This window comes from Electrona antarctica (genome assembly GCF_951216825.1).
Source record: "Electrona antarctica genome assembly, chromosome: 4".
Lineage (NCBI taxonomy): Eukaryota > Metazoa > Chordata > Actinopteri > Myctophiformes > Myctophidae > Electrona > Electrona antarctica.
The window spans coordinates 16,063,576-16,087,767 of NC_136809.1; the positions used below are offsets into that span (position 1 = coordinate 16,063,576).

At 43.1% G+C, this 24,192-nt stretch overlaps 1 protein-coding gene across 1 annotated transcript; it reads left to right on the plus strand.

Moving 5' to 3' along the window:
- Positions 1-2,896: 2,896 nt before the first annotated feature.
- On the plus strand, positions 2,897-21,657 carry LOC306921674 (dual specificity testis-specific protein kinase 2-like; the record flags this gene model as incomplete). Its single annotated transcript, XM_079498916.1, has 10 exons — positions 2,897-3,109; positions 8,112-8,233; positions 9,545-9,593; positions 10,776-10,922; positions 13,539-13,621; positions 14,283-14,373; positions 15,353-15,436; positions 17,735-17,821; positions 18,521-18,617; positions 20,405-21,657. 10 exons carry the CDS (start codon positions 2,897-2,899, stop codon positions 21,607-21,609), a joined length of 2,178 nt encoding a protein of 725 aa, XP_079355042.1. The 3' UTR covers positions 21,610-21,657.
- Positions 21,658-24,192: the final 2,535 nt, after the last annotated feature.

A 24,192-nucleotide genomic window follows, 5' to 3' on the forward strand; every position in this document is an offset into this window, starting at 1 on the left:
AAATTGTTATGATTTGCTCGATCCACTTTTAGGCCTTTTTTGGGCCGCATCAAAGAATAACCACTCTCCTTGAAATCGCATGCGAATGGAGTCTGGACTCTGGTTACGGGACTACAGCATTGACAGACAATTGGCTGAGCACGGGATGTACTGATGAATGTGATGTATGACGATGTATGTACTTCACACAAGTGTGATTTTTGATTTATCACTTGTTAAATAATTTCAGTCATCAATGTTTATATAGCTCATTCATTGTGTATATTGCGTATAGCTTTTTTCTTTTTGGGCTTGACCCCGTCTTATAGCTGCTTTCAGCTATATTTATTATAATTATTATTATTAATTATTATTATTACTATTATTATTATGCGGCCTCTTCATCATTCATTCTATATTCATTTATTTACTTATTTATTTAGGTTTACTATTGTGTTGGCCTTTTATCTTCAAAGTTCCCCCATCATTTCCTCCAACGTACACAGGAACATCATCATCACCACGCCACTGAAAAGGATGTCGAAAGCTTCTTGTTGAAATACTGATCTCAGAACAGCTTGTATTCTCTGGTGGAGTTGGTACAATGCAGAGCTATTTGTACAATGGAATGGAAGTAGTGGTGTGCAAACACTGTTCCCAGACCAGCTCTTTAAGCCAAAACGTATATAGGCTCCGTCGTACGAAGGTGTCGCTCTGCGAAAATGGCAGATCTACAAGCTCACGACGCGTCGCGGATACGATTGGTGGTGAGCTTGTAGATCTGCAATTTTTTACCGCTCGCCTCCGTCAAACGACGACGAAGTATAAATCCGCCGCCTTCGGCGACATCGTCGTCTTCTCTTCACCCCGCCCCGTTCATTTGTATTTCGTCCAATCAGAGACCTCGGTCCGGCCCTTTTATTCGATTTCCTCCAATCAGCGTCGGCGTTTGGGCGAGCCGAGCGGACGGTGGGCTCTGTGTTCTTATGGTGGCTGGGGGTGGGGGTCTCACACAGATGGACAAGCCGCTCAGGAGGAGCTACGACACGGATATAAAATCACCGATAGAATGAAACCATTCTTTACACAGAATTCATTCATTTAAATGGAATATATGACGCTACTTTATCGGAGGTTCGTGCGTGGTAGTCAGAGGTAAGCCGCCCATTCCCGTTAATGAAGCGTTTGTTATTGGCGTCATGTTGGTGCTGATGATGGAGGAGGAATTATTTTAACAAGATTGTGAAATGTCGCCGCCCGGCCGGGTCAACTGCAAAACGGGCTTTTAATGCGAATTAAGAACACGTCTGGGTCACTTCTTGTTAATGCTGCTGCAGCTTTCTGCTGTTGTGTGTAGGCTGTGTAGGAGGTTGTCGCTTTGCCGAAAACACTGGATAAGATATATAATACAATACATTACACACGCTCTACTTGGACTTGTATATTTGTTATTTTCAACAAAGCGACACCGTAGTACTATTGCGGCCGCTCTAATTAAGCTTTAATTGAGTGGTGGTTGTCCCTAAACTAAAGTGATCTGTTTCTCATATGTAGAGGTTATGGCTGATCGCAATGTCGAATGTCTGATGTGATGCATGTGGAATACTATTATTATTAATAATAATGATGATGATGATGAAAATAGTGTTATTATTACTACATAATACTATAGGCTACATGATACATCTATGTGAAATATGCATTTCTGTTGCAGTGTAGTTACACTGTAGTGCACCTTGCCCTAGTGCAGGGGTTCTCAACCCGTGGGTCGCGACCCCTCAGGGTCATGCATACACTTTCCTTGATGATTATATGTGGATTCAGTATTCATTTATGATATATTTTCATTATTAAGGTTATTTTTGCAGTCAGTTTGTATTGGGGGTGGGGAGGGGGGGCAGGGCGGGGGTCACAAAACATGGCCAAAGCATTTCCGGGGGTCCCCAGCCAAAAACATTGAGAACAGCCTACTTGCACCTTGCAGCTCTGAAAAAGAGAGACAGAACATGTTGAGATTATTATTTACTTTGCTGTTGAGTCTAATTAAATAGCCACATTTGATTTTACTCCATATTGACTAAAAATAATGAAAGTTTTGTGTGTGTAATATTTTGAAGCCAATTATGACAGTTTGTAGGTGGCTAAGTGGCTTGGATGTTCTGTCCATTTCTTCTATGACCTGTAAAGTTGGACAATGTGGTTCACTGTATTACAATGTTATTACCTACTCATTCAACATGGCTCCTTCCGTACACAGCTCATCAGTCGAGTGGTGCATGGCGTGTGTGGCAGGCAGACCAGAATCGGAGAGAACCAGCAGCGACATATAAGGAGGGGTGCATTGAGGAAATCAGCTGAACTGTGGCGGATCCGGGGAGAACCGGGGCTCACATAGCACTCCTCTGTCTATTGCTGCTCAGCCCTCCCCTCTTCCTCTCCTCTTGGTACCGCCTGCGTCCCCCTCCTCCTGTTCTGCTCAACCAACGGGATGACGGAAGTAAACCAAGCCCCCCCACGTACTGGCACAGCGCAGCCAGCTACGTTGTGCACAAATGAAAGAACCCCCTGCGTTGCAATACTCCACTGAAAAATCCATGCTTTATTTGAAGGTAAACGTGTTGGAACATCTGTGTGCAAGGGTTCTTTTTGGGGCTTATTTGAAGCACACATGAAAACAATGTTGTAAGAGACGATTGTGGTGGAATAATATTCACCTGCCTGGCGCTCCGGAATACATGTTGCCCCGGGACGGAATTAATCATCTTGACAGCAGCATGGCGGCGGGTGGCACCGGGGTCCCGCGCCACAGTAGGACTACGGCTGAGGCGTGAGCCTTTATCCCTTTTTTTCTTTTTTTGGTTGGTGATCTTTTTGAAAAGGAGATCCCCTGATAGTGGGGGCGTGGAGGAGGTTCGCCATGGACTACCATGCGGACTGCTGCCTCTGTGGGTCGGAGGATGGGGGAGGAGGAGGGGTTCCAGAGGAGCCCCCACTCCACAGCGTCCACGCGTACCATCGCGTGCGCCCGTCGTCGTACCGGGCCCTGCGCAGCGCCGTGTCCAGCCTGGCCCGCATCGACGACTTCTTCTGCGAGAAGATCGGCGCCGGATTCTTCTCGGAGGTCTTCAAGGTACGGTGACCTCAACTGTTCCTCAGTTCATTGGTTTTGATTTAATTCATTCAGTGTTCAAAATGGGGTCCCAGCCAGGGACCCTTAGGCAGGGTTCATTCCAAAAATGGACCCTTACCTTACAGATGTGTAACTCTGAGAGTGTACAAATGGAACCAAATGAAACCGCAAGGCTCCATTTGGTTCCATTAATACACAGAGTTATGGGGTTCACTGTGTGTGTGTGTGTGTGTGTGTGTGTGTGTGTGTGTGTGTGTGTGTGTGTGTGTGTGTGTGTGTGTGTGTGAAAATGATGCCTTGTCAGATGTTACAGCTAATACACCAGATGTTGCTGTTGTTGATGAGGATGTACATTTCACCACAGTCTGAAAGAGGCATTCCTTACCAAGGTGCTTAAGTACCAAAGTCTTAAGGATGCTATTATACAGCTAGGCTACAAATGTAAACTACTTGTGTTCATATTTGGAAGCCTCTGTAATGTCCATAAATCAGTCGCGAGGCGCCTGCAAATTGCAGGATTCAGGAATTGGCAAAATTCTGTTCGGTGTCTGCGATAATTGGCAGTTGCCATATATGGAGAAGACGATGCTTCCTGTACCCGTGATCTGTATTCTGAAGCACTTGTTGTATAGTTTTCCAAGTTTGCACATCTACTATTGTTTGTGCAAGAATTTTTGCCTGATCGCAATTATTTTAGATAATCTGGATTATTTTTGCAGAATCATTTAAAGTAGCTCAATGAAATTAACAGAAATGTCATATTTCCACCATTAGTTCCATTGCCATGCTCTTTTAACCACTTTAAATCTGGCTCTGTCTCAATGGAAGAGTGGGGAGAACCACTTCCAACCACTGCAGATTTACATTTATATTGTATTAACATACTTTACAATACTGTTAAAGTGATTCAATGAATGTTTTATTCATTAGAATAAGTTCCAGATGGCACTTAAGTGTCCTCTAAATGTCCAGCCAACACAGGCCCAGACAGCAGCAGTTCTATTGACCATGCAGAGCGGCGCTTCACTGCTACACTTTGTTTACTCAAGGTGAAACAATGCTTTGTTTGCTGTGGTGAATTCCACAGGGCATTCCTATGGTCCAATCATCTTTAATGGATAACTATATTCAAAGCCACACCTAAACTAACCTGCAAACTGGTACAAGCAGGATTCTTACCATGATTTTCTGTTGTTTTTCACTATGATATACTACTTTTTGCTATCTGAGCACCTTTTTAAAGGGACATTTCACCACTGGAAGAAACTCAAGTCACTCAGTGTTAGTAGTAGTATTTGTAGTAGAAAACAGTAGTGTGTTTGACTGGATTGCTAGATTACTACAATGACCATAATGCTTTGCTGCACTGCCCCACCCAGTCATATTTGTCTGACTGAGACAATATGTAGTCCAGGAAGGAAGTGAGACCAATGTCCGATGAGTCATCAGGCATTTGAAATACTAAAATATCTAAAAACATATTACACACAAAAACCCAGAAAAGTGTTTCTTGTGGCCCAAACATCATTAAAATAAGATCTGGTTTGGTTGCAAACGGGGTGATGTGGCCCTTTACCGCTGTATAATTTACAGTATCACTGCGGATGTCGCGTTTCTCACGGAGCTGTGTGTAAGGGTGTGGCGTTCCTCACGTGGGTGGGTGTGTCTGGATAATATGTATCAGGGTGTGGCTTTCCTGTGTCACCAATATTCCTCTGATTAAATTGACCCTGCTAAAGTTACGTTATTATGAACTCTTAATTGTGACCGGGTCTGGCAAATAGGGCCTCATCTCGACCAGAGTAATTTTTCAGTTTTTTACAGATTATTAAAGTACAGAATGTAAGCTTTCATATGATGTATCATTCAATGAAATTGGAAAATATTTGAAGGAGATATGACCATTTTAAAATGATTGTGCCGTTTTACCCAAAGCTGAGAAAATCCCCTTTGAATGTTCACAACATTTCAACACCTAGAGCTGGCTAGCCTACTTTGACTTATAAATATATATATATTTAATTTGCCCAAATCAATAATCTGTTGGAATGAAAAAATCAAGTTTATTTAAGATTTTCTGCCTTTTCATTATAGGCGAGATGAGGACCATTTTGCTAGACCTGGTCACAATTATGAACTACAACTCTTTTTGCGCATTTATACGATCTGCTTCTGCTTCATTGTGTTCCTTCCTTCCAGGCCACTACAGCACAGGTCCTATGTGGTCAACAACTACTTCTGCACTTGAGCTGTTGTGTTGATCCATTCTGTTGATCCATAGTTTGGATTGATTGGTCAATATGTGCTTTTGTTGCATGAGTTCATGCCTCACTCACTGGGATCTTGCTTACTTACTTGGAATCATAAATCATTCATCATCGAGAGAGACACAGACTAAGACAGACAGACGTGTGTACCATGTCTACTTGTTGTGTGATGTCACAGTGACAGCCCAGTGGATTTGTGCAGATCAAGCAGAAAGCCTATTAGTGTTTCACTGCTATTAATACACACACAGACCTGTAGGTCCAGACGCTGTCTGAACTTTGCACGCACAGTCAGACTCAATGACCCATATGCCTACACACATGACCTCACACGCTGAGTGCACGCCACACGCCTGTAGCAAATTTGGGATCCTCCTTTGTTTTTGTAGTGCCCCACCGATGGTAGATTTCTGTCCTGTCCTATTTTGTCAACATGTGCACCATTTTCTTGATGAATTTTATAGACCACAATGTGACAAAGCATCTGACCAGATGGCCTAATGGAAGGAAGCCCCTGGGGATCTTTTGTGTTATCCTTTTAGCATCACCTTTGACTGCATTTCCTGTACTGTTAATAATCGTGCTAATAAAGTATTCAATCAATCTAATCAATTTGATTAAAGTTTCTATTTCAGAACATTTAACTTTAATTTAGCAAACAAGTAAAATACACATCAGGTGAACTTTATTTTTATTTAACCACTTACCCCCTATTAAATAATGTTAAAACATCAATCTACAAGCTCACAACTCACGTATAAAAAAATGCCCGGTACACCAGGTTGACAATGGTATAAAATTGGGACACATCGGCATTCGGCTCAAAAAAGTCAAATATTGGCTGATATATCGACCTCGACCTCGGCATGCCTCTATTAAAGGAGAATTTCGGACTAGAATGCTTTCTTATCTTTATTTGTATTTGTTACGTCCCCACCAAAGAGGTTCAAATGTTCTTTTGTGCAAAAGTGCATTATTGGCTATTTCCCCTACCATAAGCCCTCGTTGGGGGTTGGGTTTTTGTGCTAATTCGCTTGTTATTTCCATCGAAATAATTGATTTTTGAGCGATGGTAATAAGCAAATTAGTACAAAAACCCAATGCCCCATTCAATGCAATTCAATTCATTGTGGGCTTATGGTAGGGGAAATAGCCAATAATGCGCGTTTGCACAAAATAACACCTGGACCTCTTTGGTGGGGACGTAACAACTACAAATAAAGGTAAGAAAGCCTTCTAGTCTGAAACTCTCCTTTAACAAGAGCCCCTTAGACCTTTTCCAAGCTGGTTTACAAATGCGGGCGACTCTCTAGTTAAAGATAGGTCACTGTCCCTGTCTTGAAAAACCAGAGGCAGTAGCCTGTGATCAACCGGCGATTTAAATGTAGCATTAGCTATTACCCATTAATTTCCACTTTCCACTCTCTTTCTTACTTAGGGCAGATTCACACTGAGTCGGTTTGATTTGAACTGTTCCCGAATACGATTGCCTGGTCCCCGCTGTCCATGATTCACATTGGCCTTGATTCTTCCACACCGAGTACACTTCATTTGACTGTATTCAATGCTTTCACATTGCACCGATCCATATCCGAGTACACTTCAATCGGTCCCGAGACTACCTCCATGCGGTCCCAGGAATGGTTGGGTGATCCGCTCCGGTGAACGTTGCGGTACGCAGCATTCACACTACCACAACATCTGCCAAGTGGTCCCGAGTGCGCACCCTGGACCATAGCGTGAATCTGCCCTTAAAATCTCTTGAGTATTTGGTCCAGAGACCGTCAAAATAGAGCATTTCTGTTTTCACACTTCACAGTCTAGTAGTCAAATGATAAAGTAGACTGGTAAATTACACGTACACACACACACACACACAGACAGACAGACAGACAGACAGACAGACAGACAGACAGACAGACAGACAGACAGACAGACAGACAGACAGACAGACGGAGACAGAGTACGTACTGTGCGGAATTCTTTTGATTCTGAGGGAAATTCCATTGTCAGAGCAGGTAGTGAACTACCCGTTATATATTCCTTGATATTTAGTGCATATACTGTGATGTGAGTCTTGACCACTAGCAGCCACTTTCTGTTCAGTACCTTGGCCTGGCTGGAACTGTTCATTTAGAACAGCTGTTCCTAATTAAACTTTTTAGCTCAAGACCCAAAAGAGAAATTGTGGGTCTTGAGCCGGGACCCAAACTAGCAGATCTACAAGCTCACAGAGCTTGCAGATCTGATATTTTCACTACTTCTTCAACTTTTTGTTTTCTAATTTATTTTATTTTTATTTTATTTTATTTATTCATGAAATTCCATAGAAATATCATTGAATAATGATACAAAATAATAATAATTTAACCAGTAAAAACCACATTGAGACTGAAGTCTCTTTTACAAGTGTGAACTGGCCAAGACAAGAGGCAAAATAAGTGACACAGCTCTGCCAGTAACAAAAAAATACACAACAAAAAACAGGACAGACATACAATGCTCATAAATACTTGCAACCAACCCATAAACACTGGACCATGACCCACATACACTATGGTGAAACACTGATTTAAAAAGTATTGACCACACACTGGATCATGCTCCAATGGATATTTAATAAATGACCTCCAAAGGAGAGGTTTCAAGCACCCAAGTCTTCCTCAGACTTGGCGCTTGAAACGTCATTTTTGGTGATCAAAAATTAATATCTTTAATTTCTGTCTGCTCTCCAGGTACAACACAGGATTACAGGGCAGGTGATGGCACTGAAGATGAACACGTTAGCAAGCAACAAAGCTAACATGCTACGTGAAGTACAGCTGATGAACAGGCTATACCACCCTAATATACTAAGGTATGTGATCATATACAGATGCACGTACATAACTACGTATGCAGGCACACATACACACTACTGAGTTGTTTATTTTCTCCACCAGGCCGAAGGCATGGGGAGAGAGTATGTTTTGCACTCCGTCCGTGTGTGTGTGTGTGTGTGTGTGTGTGTGTGTGTGTCCGTCCTTCCGTCCGTCTGTTACCAGCTAATCTCCGGCACCGTTAACCCGGTCGATGCCAAACTTTGCACACACACTCCCTGGATGCCAACGATGAACCTCTGCCCCACATTTTCCAGAACGGCCTGTTATAGCGCCACCATGAGGCAGCTTTTCACATTTTTTACCTAAAACTGCACCGATCTGCGTGAAACGTTGCATGCACACTCCCTAGAGGCCAAGGACAATCCTTTGACCTGGATTTTCAGCATCTGCCTTTTATAGCGCCACCAGGAGGCCGACTTTTGTAAAACACATTTTTTGATATTATTCCTCCAGATTCTGTCCACAAATCGTTACACAGTATCTCTATGGTCATGTGCTCAAGTCGGATCTGTCCGATATTTCATATTTCACCCTAATTGGCTATAATTGGCTTTCACAGTTTGCAAGATTGCCCCGTTTTCAACAAAAGCCTCAAATCATGAACGCAGCATGCAATTTACGTGAAATCTTTCACACATTTTCTTACTAGGCTGAGGAATATATCCCACCCTTTTCACATTGGCCTGTTATAGCGCCACCAACAGGTTGATTTTTGCAAAACAAATTTTTTGAACAAAATGCCTCAAATCATCCAATTGCCATCAAAGGCTATGAAGAAATGGCACCCTTTTCACATTGGCCTATTATAGCACCACCAAGAGGCCACAACCTGACCTGCCCTGGTGGAGACCTGTGCCCCGAGGGACACTTTTTCTAGTTACAGTATTGTATTCAATAATTTACTCGTGCAAGTCCATTGCACGAGTTTCATTTAATTCAATTCAGGATGTTTGGAGACAAGAGACAAACAAACTAACTAACAAACAAAGCCTGAAAAAGACATTTGAAAAAGACAACAGACGATCCTGGCACTCAGGAGTAAAAAAGAGGAACTGTCTTTATTTTTTTTAAATGCAACTGTCAACGTTTCGAACCTACATACACATAAAGCGTGATTTATACTTTGTTGTACAATGGTCTCCCGTGGTTCTGAGCTTGTGGGTTGGCCATTTTCGGGACGACATTGTACAACAAAGAATAAATGAAGCATAAGCTCATACTGTAACTCCTCTGGTGGAGGTAATTAATTAACCATCTCCCTGATACATCTTTCCATCTTTTCCCAGGTTTCTAGGGGTGTGTGTTCATGAGGGTCAACTCCATGCTCTGACTGAGGTAAAAATGTACTTACAGTATTACGCTTCTCTTGTCTTCTTGCCTATGTCTTATCACACTACAGTGCCACTGATTTATAATCTCATATACAGTGGTTCTCTCTTGGAGGAGATCCAGGGGGTCCCCCTAAACATTAACAACACAAATCTTGTATGGGATCCCTAGCACTAAATATTTTCAGATGGGGGTCCATGGGCCAGTTTACTTTAGGCCAGTGGTTTGAAAACCAATGCCCTAATAAACTCTGCATTGATATTATAATTTCTGAAGCCACTATGATACGTCAAATATAGGCTCTGCGCATAACTATGGTTCCGGTTCAGTTTCCCATAGCTTCGTTTAATTGGCACAGTAGCAGATTTCAACCAGAAACACGGTAACGGTAACAGCAGTGACTGGCTCAGTGTTAAAGTGTCCTTGAGCAAGACACAGGGGTTGTGTCTACCGAGGTGTGTCTTTCTGAGCACAGCATATGTTTTAAATTGTTCCCAAAGGGAGCGGCGCGTATTTACGCTTTGCTGGAATTTGGAAACGCAAGCATGCAGCTTGATGAGGTGCTGAGCATGCATTTTGCACTGCACATTCACGTTCATGGTTTTACCCGGTCGATGAGACTTGAAATATTTGTAACTCTCGGAAGCATTTTAGGAGAGCAGCTTTAGTGGACAAACAGCCTAACTGCTCCCGATGAGCAGTTGGGTGCATTGCATGGTTGCCTCGGTGTGTGTGTGTGTGTGTGTGTGTGTGTGTGTGTGTGTGTGTGTGTGTGTGTGTGTGTGTGTGTGTGTGTGTGTGTGTGTGTGTGTGTGTGTGTGTGTGTGTGTGTGTGTGTGTGTGTGATGAAGGTCTGTGAGTGTGTGATGAAGGTCTGTGAGTGTGTGTGAATGGGTGATGGTCTGTGTGTGTGAATGGGTGATGAAGGCGCTATAGAAAATGAACGTTCATCAATTATTATACCATTCCAACCAAATCTACTGCCGTGCCAATCACGCAAAGGTTCCTGTCAGCCTTGATTTGTTGATATCTTCTCATATATTTTGACCCAAATATATAAAATGTTAGGCTGATCTGGTGACACTTTAGTTTACTGTATACTGAGACATATGAATGTGTGCTGTGCACTCATTTTCATTTTCACTCAAGTTTTCTTTCTTTCTTTCTTTCTTTCTTTCTTTTCTCTAGTATATAAATGGTGGTAACCTGGAGCAGCTTCTGGACAGTGATCTGTACCTGTCATGGGGTGTCAGGATTGCCCTGTCACTGGACATCGCACGGGGCCTGTGCTACCTTCACAGCAAGGGCATCTTCCACAGAGACCTGACCTCTAAGGTACAGCCTATTGCAGTAGTTCTCATTTTTATTTTGTCAAGGACCCCTACATTTGTATACGTGCAGTCGTGCACCCTCCATCTGAAAATGTTTGGTGCCAGGAACCCCCCAGAAGAGAAGATTTGTGGGGGGGGGGGGGGGGGGGGGAATCTAAATTATTCAAAACATTTCCTATATTAATATATATATATTTTTAAACAGATCAAGCAGATGTTTGTGCACACTGCGAGCTTGCAGATCTGCTATTTTTGAACAGCCAAAGTATAACATATGAATAAAGTGGTTCAAATGTGATGCTATTCACACCTTTTGATGGGGATGCTCTGGTCCCAAGGACGCCTGGGGGTCCCCGGACCCCAGTTTGAGAACCACTGGCCTACTGTATACTGTAATGTACATATACAAATGTACTTATGGTCTGACATGTTAAGTCTTGTGTCTGTAACTCATGTCATGTCATGGTATACTTGACATTACTTTCAAAAGCATACTGCAGTTTTTTTGTTTGTTTTGTTTTACGTTATGAAAATCAATTTGCACAGACTTGAAACTTTCTTGTCACTGGAGCAATGAGGCAGTGTTGCAGAAACATCATGTTACCTTGTATTCTCCTGTAGTGGTTTATGGGGTCTGTTTATTGTTTGCTTGCTTTACATCAATTGCTTTCTCACATTGTCTAACTTGGGGTTAGGTTTCTATTCTCTATCCTGGGTTCACACACAGTTGCTGATGATATAGAATGCCAGGGCCTTTTTATTACGCATCCCAGCACTTCCCTGGAAACAATAATTTAGCACAATGATTCTGTGTGTGTGGGTTTTTTATAAAATTCTTCTCTGTCTGTCTCTTATAGGCCAGTTAATTGCAAAAGGATTGGGAATACATTGCCCATTCATCAGGAATATTGCTGACAGGCAGTTCGTATAGGCTTCGTATTTATTAGCATACCTGCATTTCCTTTTTGTGAAAAAACACAATGGTGTATGCATGCATCTGTGGAAAATAGTCCAGCAAATATCAACTCAAATCTGTGAAGATAGATGGGTGGTGTAAAATGCTGCATGTCAGACAGATGTGAGGCATGTGGCTCACATTGTGTCAGACGGACATGAAACCTGTGGCTCGCTTTGGTTGAATATGTCGTGCAACGCATGTTTTAACAGCATTATTCATCATATTACTACACATACGGATGCTGTTTATACTACTAATATTTGTTATGTTACTACGCATAATAGACACAAATGTAAACATTTTACAGGCAGTCATCATGAATGATGCACACACTCAAATCAAGTCCATGTAACTTAATCAAGTAGGCAAATTGGGCAACATTCCATGATAGTGTAATACACATCCAGGTTTATCTTGTTGTAACAGACTTGTATACACAAGTAACAGCTAAATAATAGTCAGATTACCTGTAATGACAAACTTTACAGCTTGAGGTAAAAAGGTTGAGCTATCATTTCTATCTCAACCTTTTTACTTCAAGCTGTAAAGTTTGTCATTACACCTTGCAGTTTAGCCGTGCTGTTCATCGAGGCCCCCACCACAACATCTGAAATGCACTGAAATGTTGTAATATCATTCATTAAAGCAGTGAGCCCCAAAAGGCTGTGGTTTACAGTGATTTTAGGCAGAATAGTTGATAGGCCCAAGGTGGAGCGCTTCACAGCTTACACGCAATGTGTATCTGGTAGAACTTAGACCACTGGTGAATTTTTTTTTAATGCTTTTTCGAAGTAATTTCATAAATATATAAAAGCAGAATCTAAGAAATTCCATGAATTGGAAAACAAATATTTAAGAAGTAGTAAAAATAGCTGCTCTACAAGCTCACAGTGTGGCGCAAAGCGTCGCGTTGGGACCTTGTAGATCTGCTATATTTTCACTAGTTTGGGTCCCGACTAATGTCTCTTTTGTGTCTTGAGCTAAAACGTTTGGGAATCACTGCCTTGGACTGTGTGCAAGTTGAAGTCGCTCATTACTTTGTAACAGGTTGTCCATGAACAATGGAGGGTAAAACAGAAAGTGGTTTTGACTGGATTTAGCCACTGTGTCCTTTATCTGACAGCACATTATGACAGCACAGAACAGGTTTGAATTACAAGGTTTGTGACATTTGGTGTGTTTGCGCTGTGCTCGTGTTCACTGCTGTGGTGTTTGTTGTGTGTGTGTGTGTGTGTGTGTGTGTGTGTGTGTGTGTGTGTGTGTGTGTGTGTGTGTGTGTGTGTGTGTGTGTGTGTGTGTGTGTGTGTGTGTGTGTGTGTGTGTGTGTGTGTGTGTGTGTGTGTGTGTGTGTGTGTGTGTGTGTGTGTGTGTGGTGGCAGCGGTGGCCGAACGGTTTGCGGAGCGGTCTTGATACCGGAAGGTCGCCAGTTCGTATCCCCGGAACGGCATGTTAAAATTACCACCGCTGAAGTGCCCTTGAGCAAGGCATTGAACCATGTTCTATGAGCAGGGCCTGGCTGTAAACAAGTATCTGATGCTTAGTCCAGTTACCCTGGGTAAATATAGTAACTTTGCTAACTGTGTGTGTGTGTGTGTGTGTGTGTGTGTGTGTGTGTGTGTGTGTGTGTGTGTGTGTGTGTGTGTGTGTGTGTGTGTGTGTAGAACTGCCTGGTGCGCTGTGACAGCGGTGTGTTCACTGCGGTGGTGGGAGACTTTGGCCTGGCTGAGAAGATCCCTACATACAGGTTAGTAAGCTGACGCCTGGTTAGGTGGCTAGGTGGTTAGGTGGCTTTTATGAACATTTAACCAAAGAAAAGTATTAATAAGAGCTTGTGACTACATAATAACTACATTGTATTAATTGGAACACAGGTTATTTATTATTATGTTTTTTTCCCCCCTGAAATGTCACGGTTTTGGACATCCATCTGCACAGCGACGACCATAGCCTTAATAATGTTGCGTCCGTGTAATAATGTCATTGGAGACTTTTGTTACCCGTTCCTTATAATGCTGAGTCAAGGGAAGGCAGTTTGACATTGTGGTGCTGTTAAAGAAACCCATAAAGAAACAGATATCCAATGTCTATGTTCTCTTCCATTATAGAGTCTATTTGGGGAAGGGATAATGGTGTCAGTGAATCTTTTCTTTACAGGTCTCTCATAATGTAGGCAGCGCATTGCGGCACATTGTGATCTTGTGTAGACGGTTATTTTCACTACTTTAGCTTGACACTCTTGTACACCATCTGTACACTACACAGTACACAGTTCTTCCTTTAACTTAGGTAACTTTGTTTTCAAATATGATGGTTTGTATGGTCCCATTAACCTTTTTACTGACTAGGTAGGGCATTAAATGACGAGAAAAATGTTTAAATTACAAGTGCTGTCTTGCTGTGTTCAGTGAAGGGGTGGAGAAGCAGCCTTTGTCGGTCGTTGGCTCCCCCTACTGGATGGCCCCTGAAGTGCTCAGAGGAGAGCTCTATGATGAGAAGGTAAACACACACACACACACACACACACACACACACACACACTAAGGCTGTACCTTAGCCCTTTTTTTTGGACTCGAACTTCGGCAGGAATTCCCGAGCGAACATCCGGACCATTTGTTTCCAATTAATTTAAAAAAATAACCTTTGAGATATCCGTCTCGATCAGAGCGCAGCGCGTCTCCCCTGCTCTTTATCAATCTCTCTCGTCTCTCCCAACACACACACACACACACACACACACAAACACCGTCAAGTGGGCGAAAACAGCTGATCTGCAAGCTCACGTGAGCTTGCTGGCAGGCAGCTAAAACAGCGTATATTGCTCGTTATTTGTTCCACCTGTGTATTCTGGGAGGCGCATTGAAGTGAAGTGGGCACAGGGCAAAAGCAGATCCTCCGTGACCGTTTTGCTTAACAATGATCAGAGTTCCCTACTTTTTGTGATGTGATGCTAGAGAGCATATGCTAATATATCATGGCCCCTATCAGCGATTATGCTGGTGTGTGTGTGTGTGTGTGTGTGTGTGTGTGTGTGTGAGAGAGACGCGTCAGACATTCCATTCAATTCACCTCAGCTGCAGGCCAATCACCAAATTACAAGCACGGGAGATGGGACAGCAGAACTAGGAGATATTTCTTTAAAAAAATCATAACTTTTGACAGGAATGCACTAGAAACTTACTTTTTGTTTACATGCTCATATCGCATTCTCGCCGAGATATATTTTCGAGTTAATAAAAAAAAGGGAAAAAATAATAATATTTTTTATTTAATAAAAATAAATAAAACGAATGGTTCAAGCCCATTAATTAAGATTCGAGTGCCAACCCTAACGAGCGAACATTCAAACCTTGAATGTTTGGGGACAGCCTTAACACACACACAGCAACTCTTCATTTAACATCAACAAATCATACACTGTGTAAACAAAACAGCAACAGGACTTCAGTCTCTGTGTTGTCACTTGTCACCCACCCAGGTGGATGTGTTCGCCTACGGTATCATCTTATGTGAGATCATCGCCAGGATAGAAGCCGATCCTGACTTCTTACCAAGGACTGAGGTTTGTGTGTATGTGTGTGTGCGTGCGTGCGTGCGTGCGTGCGTGTGTGCGTGCGTGCGTGCAAGCAACTTGCAGAGGAAGCTGCTAGTGTGTACACATAAAGATGTGCATGAACATTTAGTTGGTGTTGGATGCCACCAGTGATTTAAAGCATTTGAAATTCTGAGTTAAAAGGTTAAAGTCCTACTATTTGTCACATACATGCGAGATTTGTTCTCCACATTTGACCCATCTCTTGAAATTCCCGCGCTCAGGAATCATTTGTAGTTGATTTAACCCCCCAATCCAACCCTTGATGCTGAGTGCCAAGCAGGGAGGCATTGGGTCCCATTTTTACAGTCTTTGATATGACCCGGCCGGGTATCAAACCCTGACCTCCCAGTTTCATGGCGGACACTACGGTCTAACCACAAGGCCAAATATAAAACTTGTGACAGGGAGATACTTCCTTGGCCTACTGGCAGCATGGACAACAATGTGTTACTGATCACATAGTTGTAGATGTATAGGTACCTCATTGGCCCCGGGCGGGCCCCCGGCATTGGAGCAAAGCGCCATCGCCGCCACCATCTTACCTACGTTGAGCCGTGCCTCCTGATGCATGCATGTCTGTGGAAGCAGACACTCAAGCAGGACCTGGGGGTCCTTGAAATGAAAACCACTGCTATAAAGGCACACTGTGTGTTTGTATTTGCTTCACCTCAAAATGTAATAGTAAAGTGACATGTGTCAGTACTCTGTTGTTTTCAAAGAGCGTGCCAGAGGAAATGTTTACTCAGCACAGTCAGCAGACATGTTGGTTGACTGAGCCAGATCAATGGATCGCTACGAGCCGCTTCATTCATCATCTCTCCTCTGCAGACATGAATATTTAATCACTGCAATCGCGCGTGTGTGGCGGGTATCGAGACAGACATATACAGCAGTGTGTAAAATAAAAGGGTCTATGACTACTCTACTGACCTGCTTTATTATAACTGCCCCATCATAATAGTGGATGAGTAAAGAATGTCTGTCTGTGTATGATCTTAGGGGTTGTGTTTGTCCACGGAAAGTGTTTTTTGAAGCTCCCAGCTCCTTTCTGAAATCATGCAATTCTATAGCAAAGATGCACACAGAACATTGTTGTTTTCTTTTCTTTCTTTTCTGTTTTTTTAAAGCCGAAAGTAGGCCCAGTTCAACTTTTGGAAAGGAGAGCTGCTCCTCAGTGTGAAAGGAGAGCTGCTCCTCAGTGTGAAAGGAGAGCTGCTCCTCAGTGTGAAAGGAGAGCTGCTCCTCAGTGTGAAAGGAGAGCTGCTCCTCAGTGTGAAAGGAGAGCTGCTCCTCAGTGTGAAAGGAGAGCTGCTCCTCAGTGTGAAAGGAGAGCTGCTCCTCAGTGTGAAAGGAGAGCTGCTCCTCAGTGTGAAAGGAGAGCTGCTCCTCAGTGTGACCGCCCTGACTGTGAAAGGAGAGCTGCTCCTCAGTGTGACCGCCCTGACTGTGTCTGACAATTAATTAATTCTTAACACAACCATGAGACGTCCATGTTTAAAACTCGTTTCAGCTAGGCTATTATTAGTACTAATAATAAAGGACGGGACCCCAGGGACGTCTGTGCTGTTTCCATTTTTGGCTAACAAAGTATTACATCAATCAATCATTAACACAGACATTGGGCTATATCTTGCGCCACCCCTTATCCCTTTTCCCTAAACTAATTTGCCATTTTTTTACTATTTAAAAAAACCTTTTAAAATAGTTCAAATAGCCGATCTACAACCTCACAATGTCTCGATGTAGATCGGATAGTTGAACTATTTTAAAAGGTTTTTTATTGGTCTGGCTTATTAGCCAGGCTAGCAAGATGGAGCCCATGGTGTTTGAGCACAGCAACGGTTGATAGGTTTGAATGTAGTGGTCGTCAATAAACGCCCCATGCAAGTCTCTGCACATGATATAGTCTCTGTCGGGTGGAAATCTCATATGTTCAAACTGAGCAAACGTAGGAGATCGACTAGCGCAAAATGACGCTTTGCGCCGTGTTTCGAGCTTGCAGATCTGCTACTTTTGTGTGACACTCTATGATCAAGTAGGGTGTAAATTTACAAAAAAAAGACAAAAAGTGAGAGTGTGGAGATAAGAGGTTTCTGCCGCAGAGCAACGATATCCAAAGCACTCCTCTGCTCATAACATCCTTTCTGTGGACACGGGCCCTTAGGCATAACGTTAAGATTTCTTTTAAACAATATGCTCAATACTTTAATACATTTTGGAGTGGAAAATGTAACAATGAGTATATGTGCTGTTATGTGTTTGTAGGACTTTGGGCTGGATGTGGAGGCCTTTGAAAACATGATTGGAGACTGTCCAGCTGCATTCTTCAGCATGGCAGTCACATGCTGCAATGTAAGGAACAACACACACACACACACACACACACACACACACACACACACACACACACACACACACACACACACACACACACACTCACATCTTTCAAAGCATATCGTAGTTTGATTTTCATGAAGCCACTGTGTTCCTTTAATGGAACAAATTATATTGTGTTAATGCAAAGTGTTAGAACGAAGATATAAGTAAGAAGCAAAGTGAATTCTATGACGAATCTGATGTATAAAATTACAGAACCTAAGACAGTGTTTTTCTTGCCCGTTTACAATGATTAATAAAGTACTGCAATCGTTTCTTGCTTCTTAGTTTTGTAATATTTGTAATACATTGGCAAAATGAATAATTTTATTCGTGTTGATTTGTGTGCAAAAAGTATTGTATGATTTGAGAACTGTTTCACCATGCAATATACTATACAGTAGGTAAACTGTGAGATTATTTTGGATGATCCAGTTTACAAAGCAACTATAGAACAGACACTATTTTGAGTTATACCATGACAATTTAACTACACAACCCTAACCTCTACTAGTTTAATTTGGTTTTAAATGAAAAGATTGTCACATAGTCAAACGTGTGCATACACAATAGTGTATCGATGGCATTAGAGATACTTGAATATGACTCACAGACACTCAAGTTTCCTTTCAGTTTGATTCCTTCTCTTTATTGTCAACTCCTGTCTTTCCGCAGATGAGTGCAGTGAGGAGACCATCGTTCTCTGACATTGTGATATCTCTGGAGGGGATGGAGAGAGGAGCAGAGGACCGTGACAAGACTACTTCTCTAGGTAAACAACACAGGGCAGGGGTTAGAATAAGCAGTCCTTTCCCTTAGAAAGACATGTTTAGTTTGGTTAAACCTTTTCCTTTTTTTGTACTTTAGTCCCTGTCACGGCAGGCCCTTACTGGTTGGTCTTTGAAAACATATGAAAACATAACATTACAGCATACAATTATGATAAAAACAATAACTAAGTATTTAAAGTAGCTATAAGCAATAATGTCAACATTTTAATTACCTCTATTTTTATTTATTTTTGGTATTCAGGCAGCCCGCAATGAGTAAATCGCTCCCAAAAAAATATAGTCTCTGTGACACATCTAGGGGCCACAATCTGCATTCAAAGATGTTCCTAAAAACTTTGTCATTGGTCGGAAAAAAAGAAACCCGGTCGAAATGACTAACCAATCAGGAAGTAGACAGGCAAATCGACCAATGACAAAGCTTCTAGGAAAATCTTTGAATGCAGATTGTGGCCCCTAGATGTGTCACAGAGACTATATTTTTTGAGTGGTGAAACCACTCCTATGTGTGTCCCTGGCTGTGTCCCTACCCTGGGTCCCTGGCTGTGTCCCTGTGTCCGAGCACAAAATAGCGTTTGGTTGGCTTTCACCACCAAGTGTCACTGTTGCGCAGCCTAACACACACACACACACACACACACACACACACACACACACACATATTAAGTGTATACTGTATGATGATTTGGGGGTGTTACAGTACAGTACTACAGTGACAGTACAGTAGAGGGACCCCCTGGGGACCCCTACACCGTAACTCATGTCATTTCTCAACCATTTCGGACACGGGGCGGCTCGCCGGAACCGGGCCGGCCTCCTGGGCGCGTTCCTGTGGGTCTGGATGTTCCAGGGACCCCCACACGGAGTTGCACCACTCACTTCACATGGGTGTGATTCTTTTTGGGAGCGTTTTACCCATTGCTGGCTGTCTGAATAAAAAAAAAAAACATAAAACAAGATCATTAAAATTTGGACATATTATTGCTTATAGCAGCTTTAAGCATAGATATCAAAATATAACTTTACAAACTCACTCTTGGGGAAAGTGTAGACCAGTCAGAGTGTTAGTTACGAGGAGTATGTGAGTTACGAGGATGTAGAGAACACAGTTGTGGACCGTAATCAATGTATATTAAAATAGGCGGCGATCTCGACAAGGAGGGCGTTAATTAATATAGCTGAGTTAATATAGCTATAGCGTCAAAAGCAGTTTAACTAGATCTTTTTTGCAACAAATCTTGTATGGAGTTACTACCCGTTACAAAATATTTTCTGATGGGGTTCTGCGGCCAAAGCTGGAGGGTGTACATGCTATAGCTCACCCTGACCAACCTATAGGAGGCGCTAGTGGAAGAGATCAGCCTCCTATGCCAGCTTCTCACAGTTGGGTTTGTTGAACTGTTTCTTGAACTCTGATGAGGCATTAACACTGTGTCAAGCTGAGTGTACCAACTCCAGAGTCCCGGACAATATCTCTAAAACACTCGAATGTCCCGGTTTTCAACATTCACTACCAAAATGTCTGTTCTTTTGTTTTGTTTTTTTCACCACAATTAAAATAATGTTTTGAGTGCTTACATAAATGTTTGTTATGTTGTGTCTTAAGTGTGCTAGGTCCAAAAATAATTCCCCCCATCCTGATTCCAAAGCAACTGTCAAAAGTGAAAATAGCACATTCATAAGCTCACAACAACCAAAAATTCTATCACGAAATACAAAATGACCCTTTCTAAATCCCTAACTCCCTAAGTCACTCCTGTCTCTCTCTCAGAGTCCGTGGCCGTGGACGAGAGCCCCTACCGGCGCCGCCTCAGCTCCCCCTGCCACCTCGGGGGCGACCAGGGCCAGCAGCAGCAGCGGCGGCTGTCACGGAGCCAGTCGGACGCGTTGCCGGCGACGGCCCCGACCTCTCCCCTCCTCTTGGGCACCCCTGTGCGGGTCAACCCGTTCTCCCTGCGCCAGGACCTGAACGGCGGCCACTGTAAGCTCTTGGACACACCCAGCAAGTCGGTCATCTCGCTGACCTTCACGCTCCCGGCTCATTGTGACGGCTCGTGCACCTCTCCGCGGCACCACCTCAGAGGGACGGCCAGAGCAACTCCCAGGAGGTGCCAGTCGCTCCCCTGCACCCCAGAGCTGGGCAGAAACTGTGCCATTTTGAGCGATTCTGATGAGGAACCGGAAGACACGTTTAAAGACGTTATAGAAGAAGAAGCGGAGAACGGAAAGAGGAGAAGCGATGGAATATCAGCGGTGAGGGAGGCCCATGGAAGGATAGAGGGAGAGCCGGTGGAGGACGGGAGGGAGAAGAGATCGCTGAAGGAGGATGGGCATGACTGGTGTCATCCTCTGGAGCTGGAGGTGGTTTCTGTGGAGCGACTGGAGGAGCAGCAACGTCGGCAGAAAGCAGGGGAGGAGCTGTGTGTAACAGAGCCCATGGACTGCACCAAGTCTCCAGAACCAGAACAACCTCTGCTCTCCTCCAACTCCGCTTCCCCCTTGCGTACCAACGGCTGGCCACTTCCTGTCTCCGCCGGCCCGCCCTCCCTGCCTCCCCTCGAGAACAACAACGGTTCGTCGGTCGCGATTGGACGACAGGTACAGTGGGGCGCCACAGGACAGGGGAACGGTTACCACTGTTCCCAGTTCCTCGCCTCCTCGGACCACCCGGGCCCACCCGCCGAGCAGGACGATGTGTTTTTCTGTCCCGGGTGCTGTCTGGTGGGCCTCAGCTTTCCCTCCATGTGCCTCCGTGGTTCGGCCGCCGTGCCCGGCCCCCGCCGGCGATCGTTACCACGGCAGCGGTCCTACCGTAACCTCAACGGCCCAGGCGGCGCTGGCGGCGCTCCCGCCACGACAACAGCCGCCGCTTCCGCCACTAAGGCGCTGTTGTGTCGCGGCCCAAACAGACTTGTAGCAGCATCTCCCTCAGTGGCCTGTGAGCCTGCACTTCCTCTGCCAGAGGCTCAGACATAAGCCTGATTGAAACTCAGTTGCACGCAACTGTTATTCTAGAAGCTCACAACGCGTCGCAGTGCAACACATTGTGAGCTTGTAGATCGGCCGAGCGCGAGTCAGCCAGTATGTGAACCACCCAGCAATAGCAGTTAGAGACTGTGTGATTGAGATGGAACTTCAGCTAAGCCAAGGTCAAAGTGAGCTGAACAGAACCCCAAGCAGGGACAGGCTCTTAGCACTGCAACGCACATGGTGCCGAGCAACGCAGAGCTGACATCTTCTATTGACTTCTACTGCCTCAACTCTACCAAATCAAACTCTACTGTGCTGCACTGTGTATTGTTTGGTTCTGGGATTGCATTAGAACAGTGGTTCTCAAACTCCATAAATTACAAACCTGCAAGGGTCTATTCAGAGCTCTGAAGGTCCCTGGACCCCGCTTTGAGAACCACTGCACTAGACAAAAAGAATGACGGTTCATATCTGTTCAGTACGGTGGACACAGGAGTAAGAAGATCAATGAGTTTGTACGGTACGGTGTCTTATCTTTCAGCGGTGGTGATTCTTAAACATGACCTATTATCTCACCTCCTTTTGATTGTAAACAAGATAATTCAACTCTGATTTGAACTATTGTAAATCATTCGTAAATAATGTCCTTGGATTTGTGCTTAAACTTGATACTTAAAACAAAACAAAAAAGTTGCATAAGCCTTGACTGATTGATTGAATACTTTTCTAGTCAGAAGTTTTTGTTACAGTCAAACATTTATTCTAAAAGCCCTGTGATTTAGTAATAATCCATAGTAATAATAATCCACACCATATATATGAGGGAATTGGAACTCAAACATAATTTTCATGACATGGAAAACACTGCTGTACTGTACTGAGCTGGCCTGGTTCCATGTTCAGTTTAGTTGTCGACGGTGTTGTAAAAAGGACTAAATACAACCAGGGTGTATTGTGAACATCCACATTATGTGAAAAGTAAACTACCTGTTTTTATGCTATTTAATAATTTATAATAACGGTAGCTATAAGAGAAAGTTAATGCAAAAGGAATTGATGTACTTCTTAAATTTTTTACAGCTGTGTGTACACTGTACAGTATGTGTGTGTGTGTGTGTGTGTGTGTGTGTGTGTGTGTGTGTGTGTGTGTGTGTGTGTGTGTGTGTGTGTGTGTGTGTGTTTCTGTATATTGATGACTCATATGGTGAAAGATAATCTACCTGCTTTATTTCTGTTTCACTTTTAACTTATTGAAAGTTTTTTTTGCTCATGCTTGGGTCTTTTTAACTGAATCAGTGCTTTATGAACATGTGCTTCTGATACAACCTCAAATATTTCCTCCTTTAAAATCTACTCCTATTCAAATGTACATGTCTGAGTATGTGTGCAATGTTGATAATAACCCTAACTGAGAATGATGCGTTAACGTGTGTGTGTGTGTGTGTGTGTGTGTGTGTGTGTGTGTGTGTGTGTGTGTGTGTGTGTGTGTGTGTGTGTGTGTGTGTGTGTGTGTGTGTGTGTGTGCGTGTGCGTGTGCGCGCGTGTGCGCGTGTGCGAGGGCCAAAAGAGTTTTTTTTATGGTTAAAGATATCTTTTTGGAGTTATATTTACAATTAGTAAAATATTCAGGTTGGGGTTAGGATTGGGCATTTTGTGTGTGTGTGTGTGTGCGTGTGCGTGTGCGTGTGCGTGCGTGCGTGCTTTCAGACAGGTGAAAGCCTTCCAGCATGTCACATGTCAGATGTTGAACCATGGTTAAAGGGCCATGCAACTCTAGGCTGAATGGCTGATTAAAAACATGGCAGGCTGAGGCTAGTAAACAATACAGCTGCAGCCAATCAAATTAATATTGAGTGTATTAGATTAGATGTGCAGTAGGTGCAACACCATATATCTGTGATATAGTGATAGACACAACTAATATAAATCTAACACCCATTATTAATTTGATTGGCTGCAGCTGTGTTGCTTACTTACATCATGGTGTACGTGTAGGTACCAATATGTCATCCATGTTTTTTAACCTGAACTGGAACCAACTTAAAAATCAGCCTAGAGTTTCAATCCCCTTTAAAGCATAATTTCTTTGCTCTGTTCTTATGTATCGACTAGAAACCTGTGTGCAATAATCTGATATTAAACAAACTTGGTTATGTATAATCTTTTCTATTGCATTTAAATCCACTTTGTTGTGTCCTAACTTAGATTACAAGTTACATAGTATACGTATATATCAGTGGTCCGGGGACCACCAGGTCCTTAAAGGCGTTCCAGGTGGTCCCCAGCTAAATGACAGAGAGTTGGTAACCAAATAGACCCTTATAGAGTTGCTGCCATTTGCGGATTTCTGCAAAAAACATTCTTATTTCTGCAAAATCCATTCTCATTGAAATGTATTGGCAGAATCCGGTAGAATAACAGTGTGACCATTCCCTAACAGATGATTTTCCAGTTGCAGTCTTAATCAAGTTTGTAGTTCTTTCTTTTTTTAAAATATATATATATATTTTTTAATTTTTCACAAAATACACAGATCACCCGTCAAGTTTGTAGTTTATTGAAGCCAGGTGTGAGAGGTGCATACAGCCG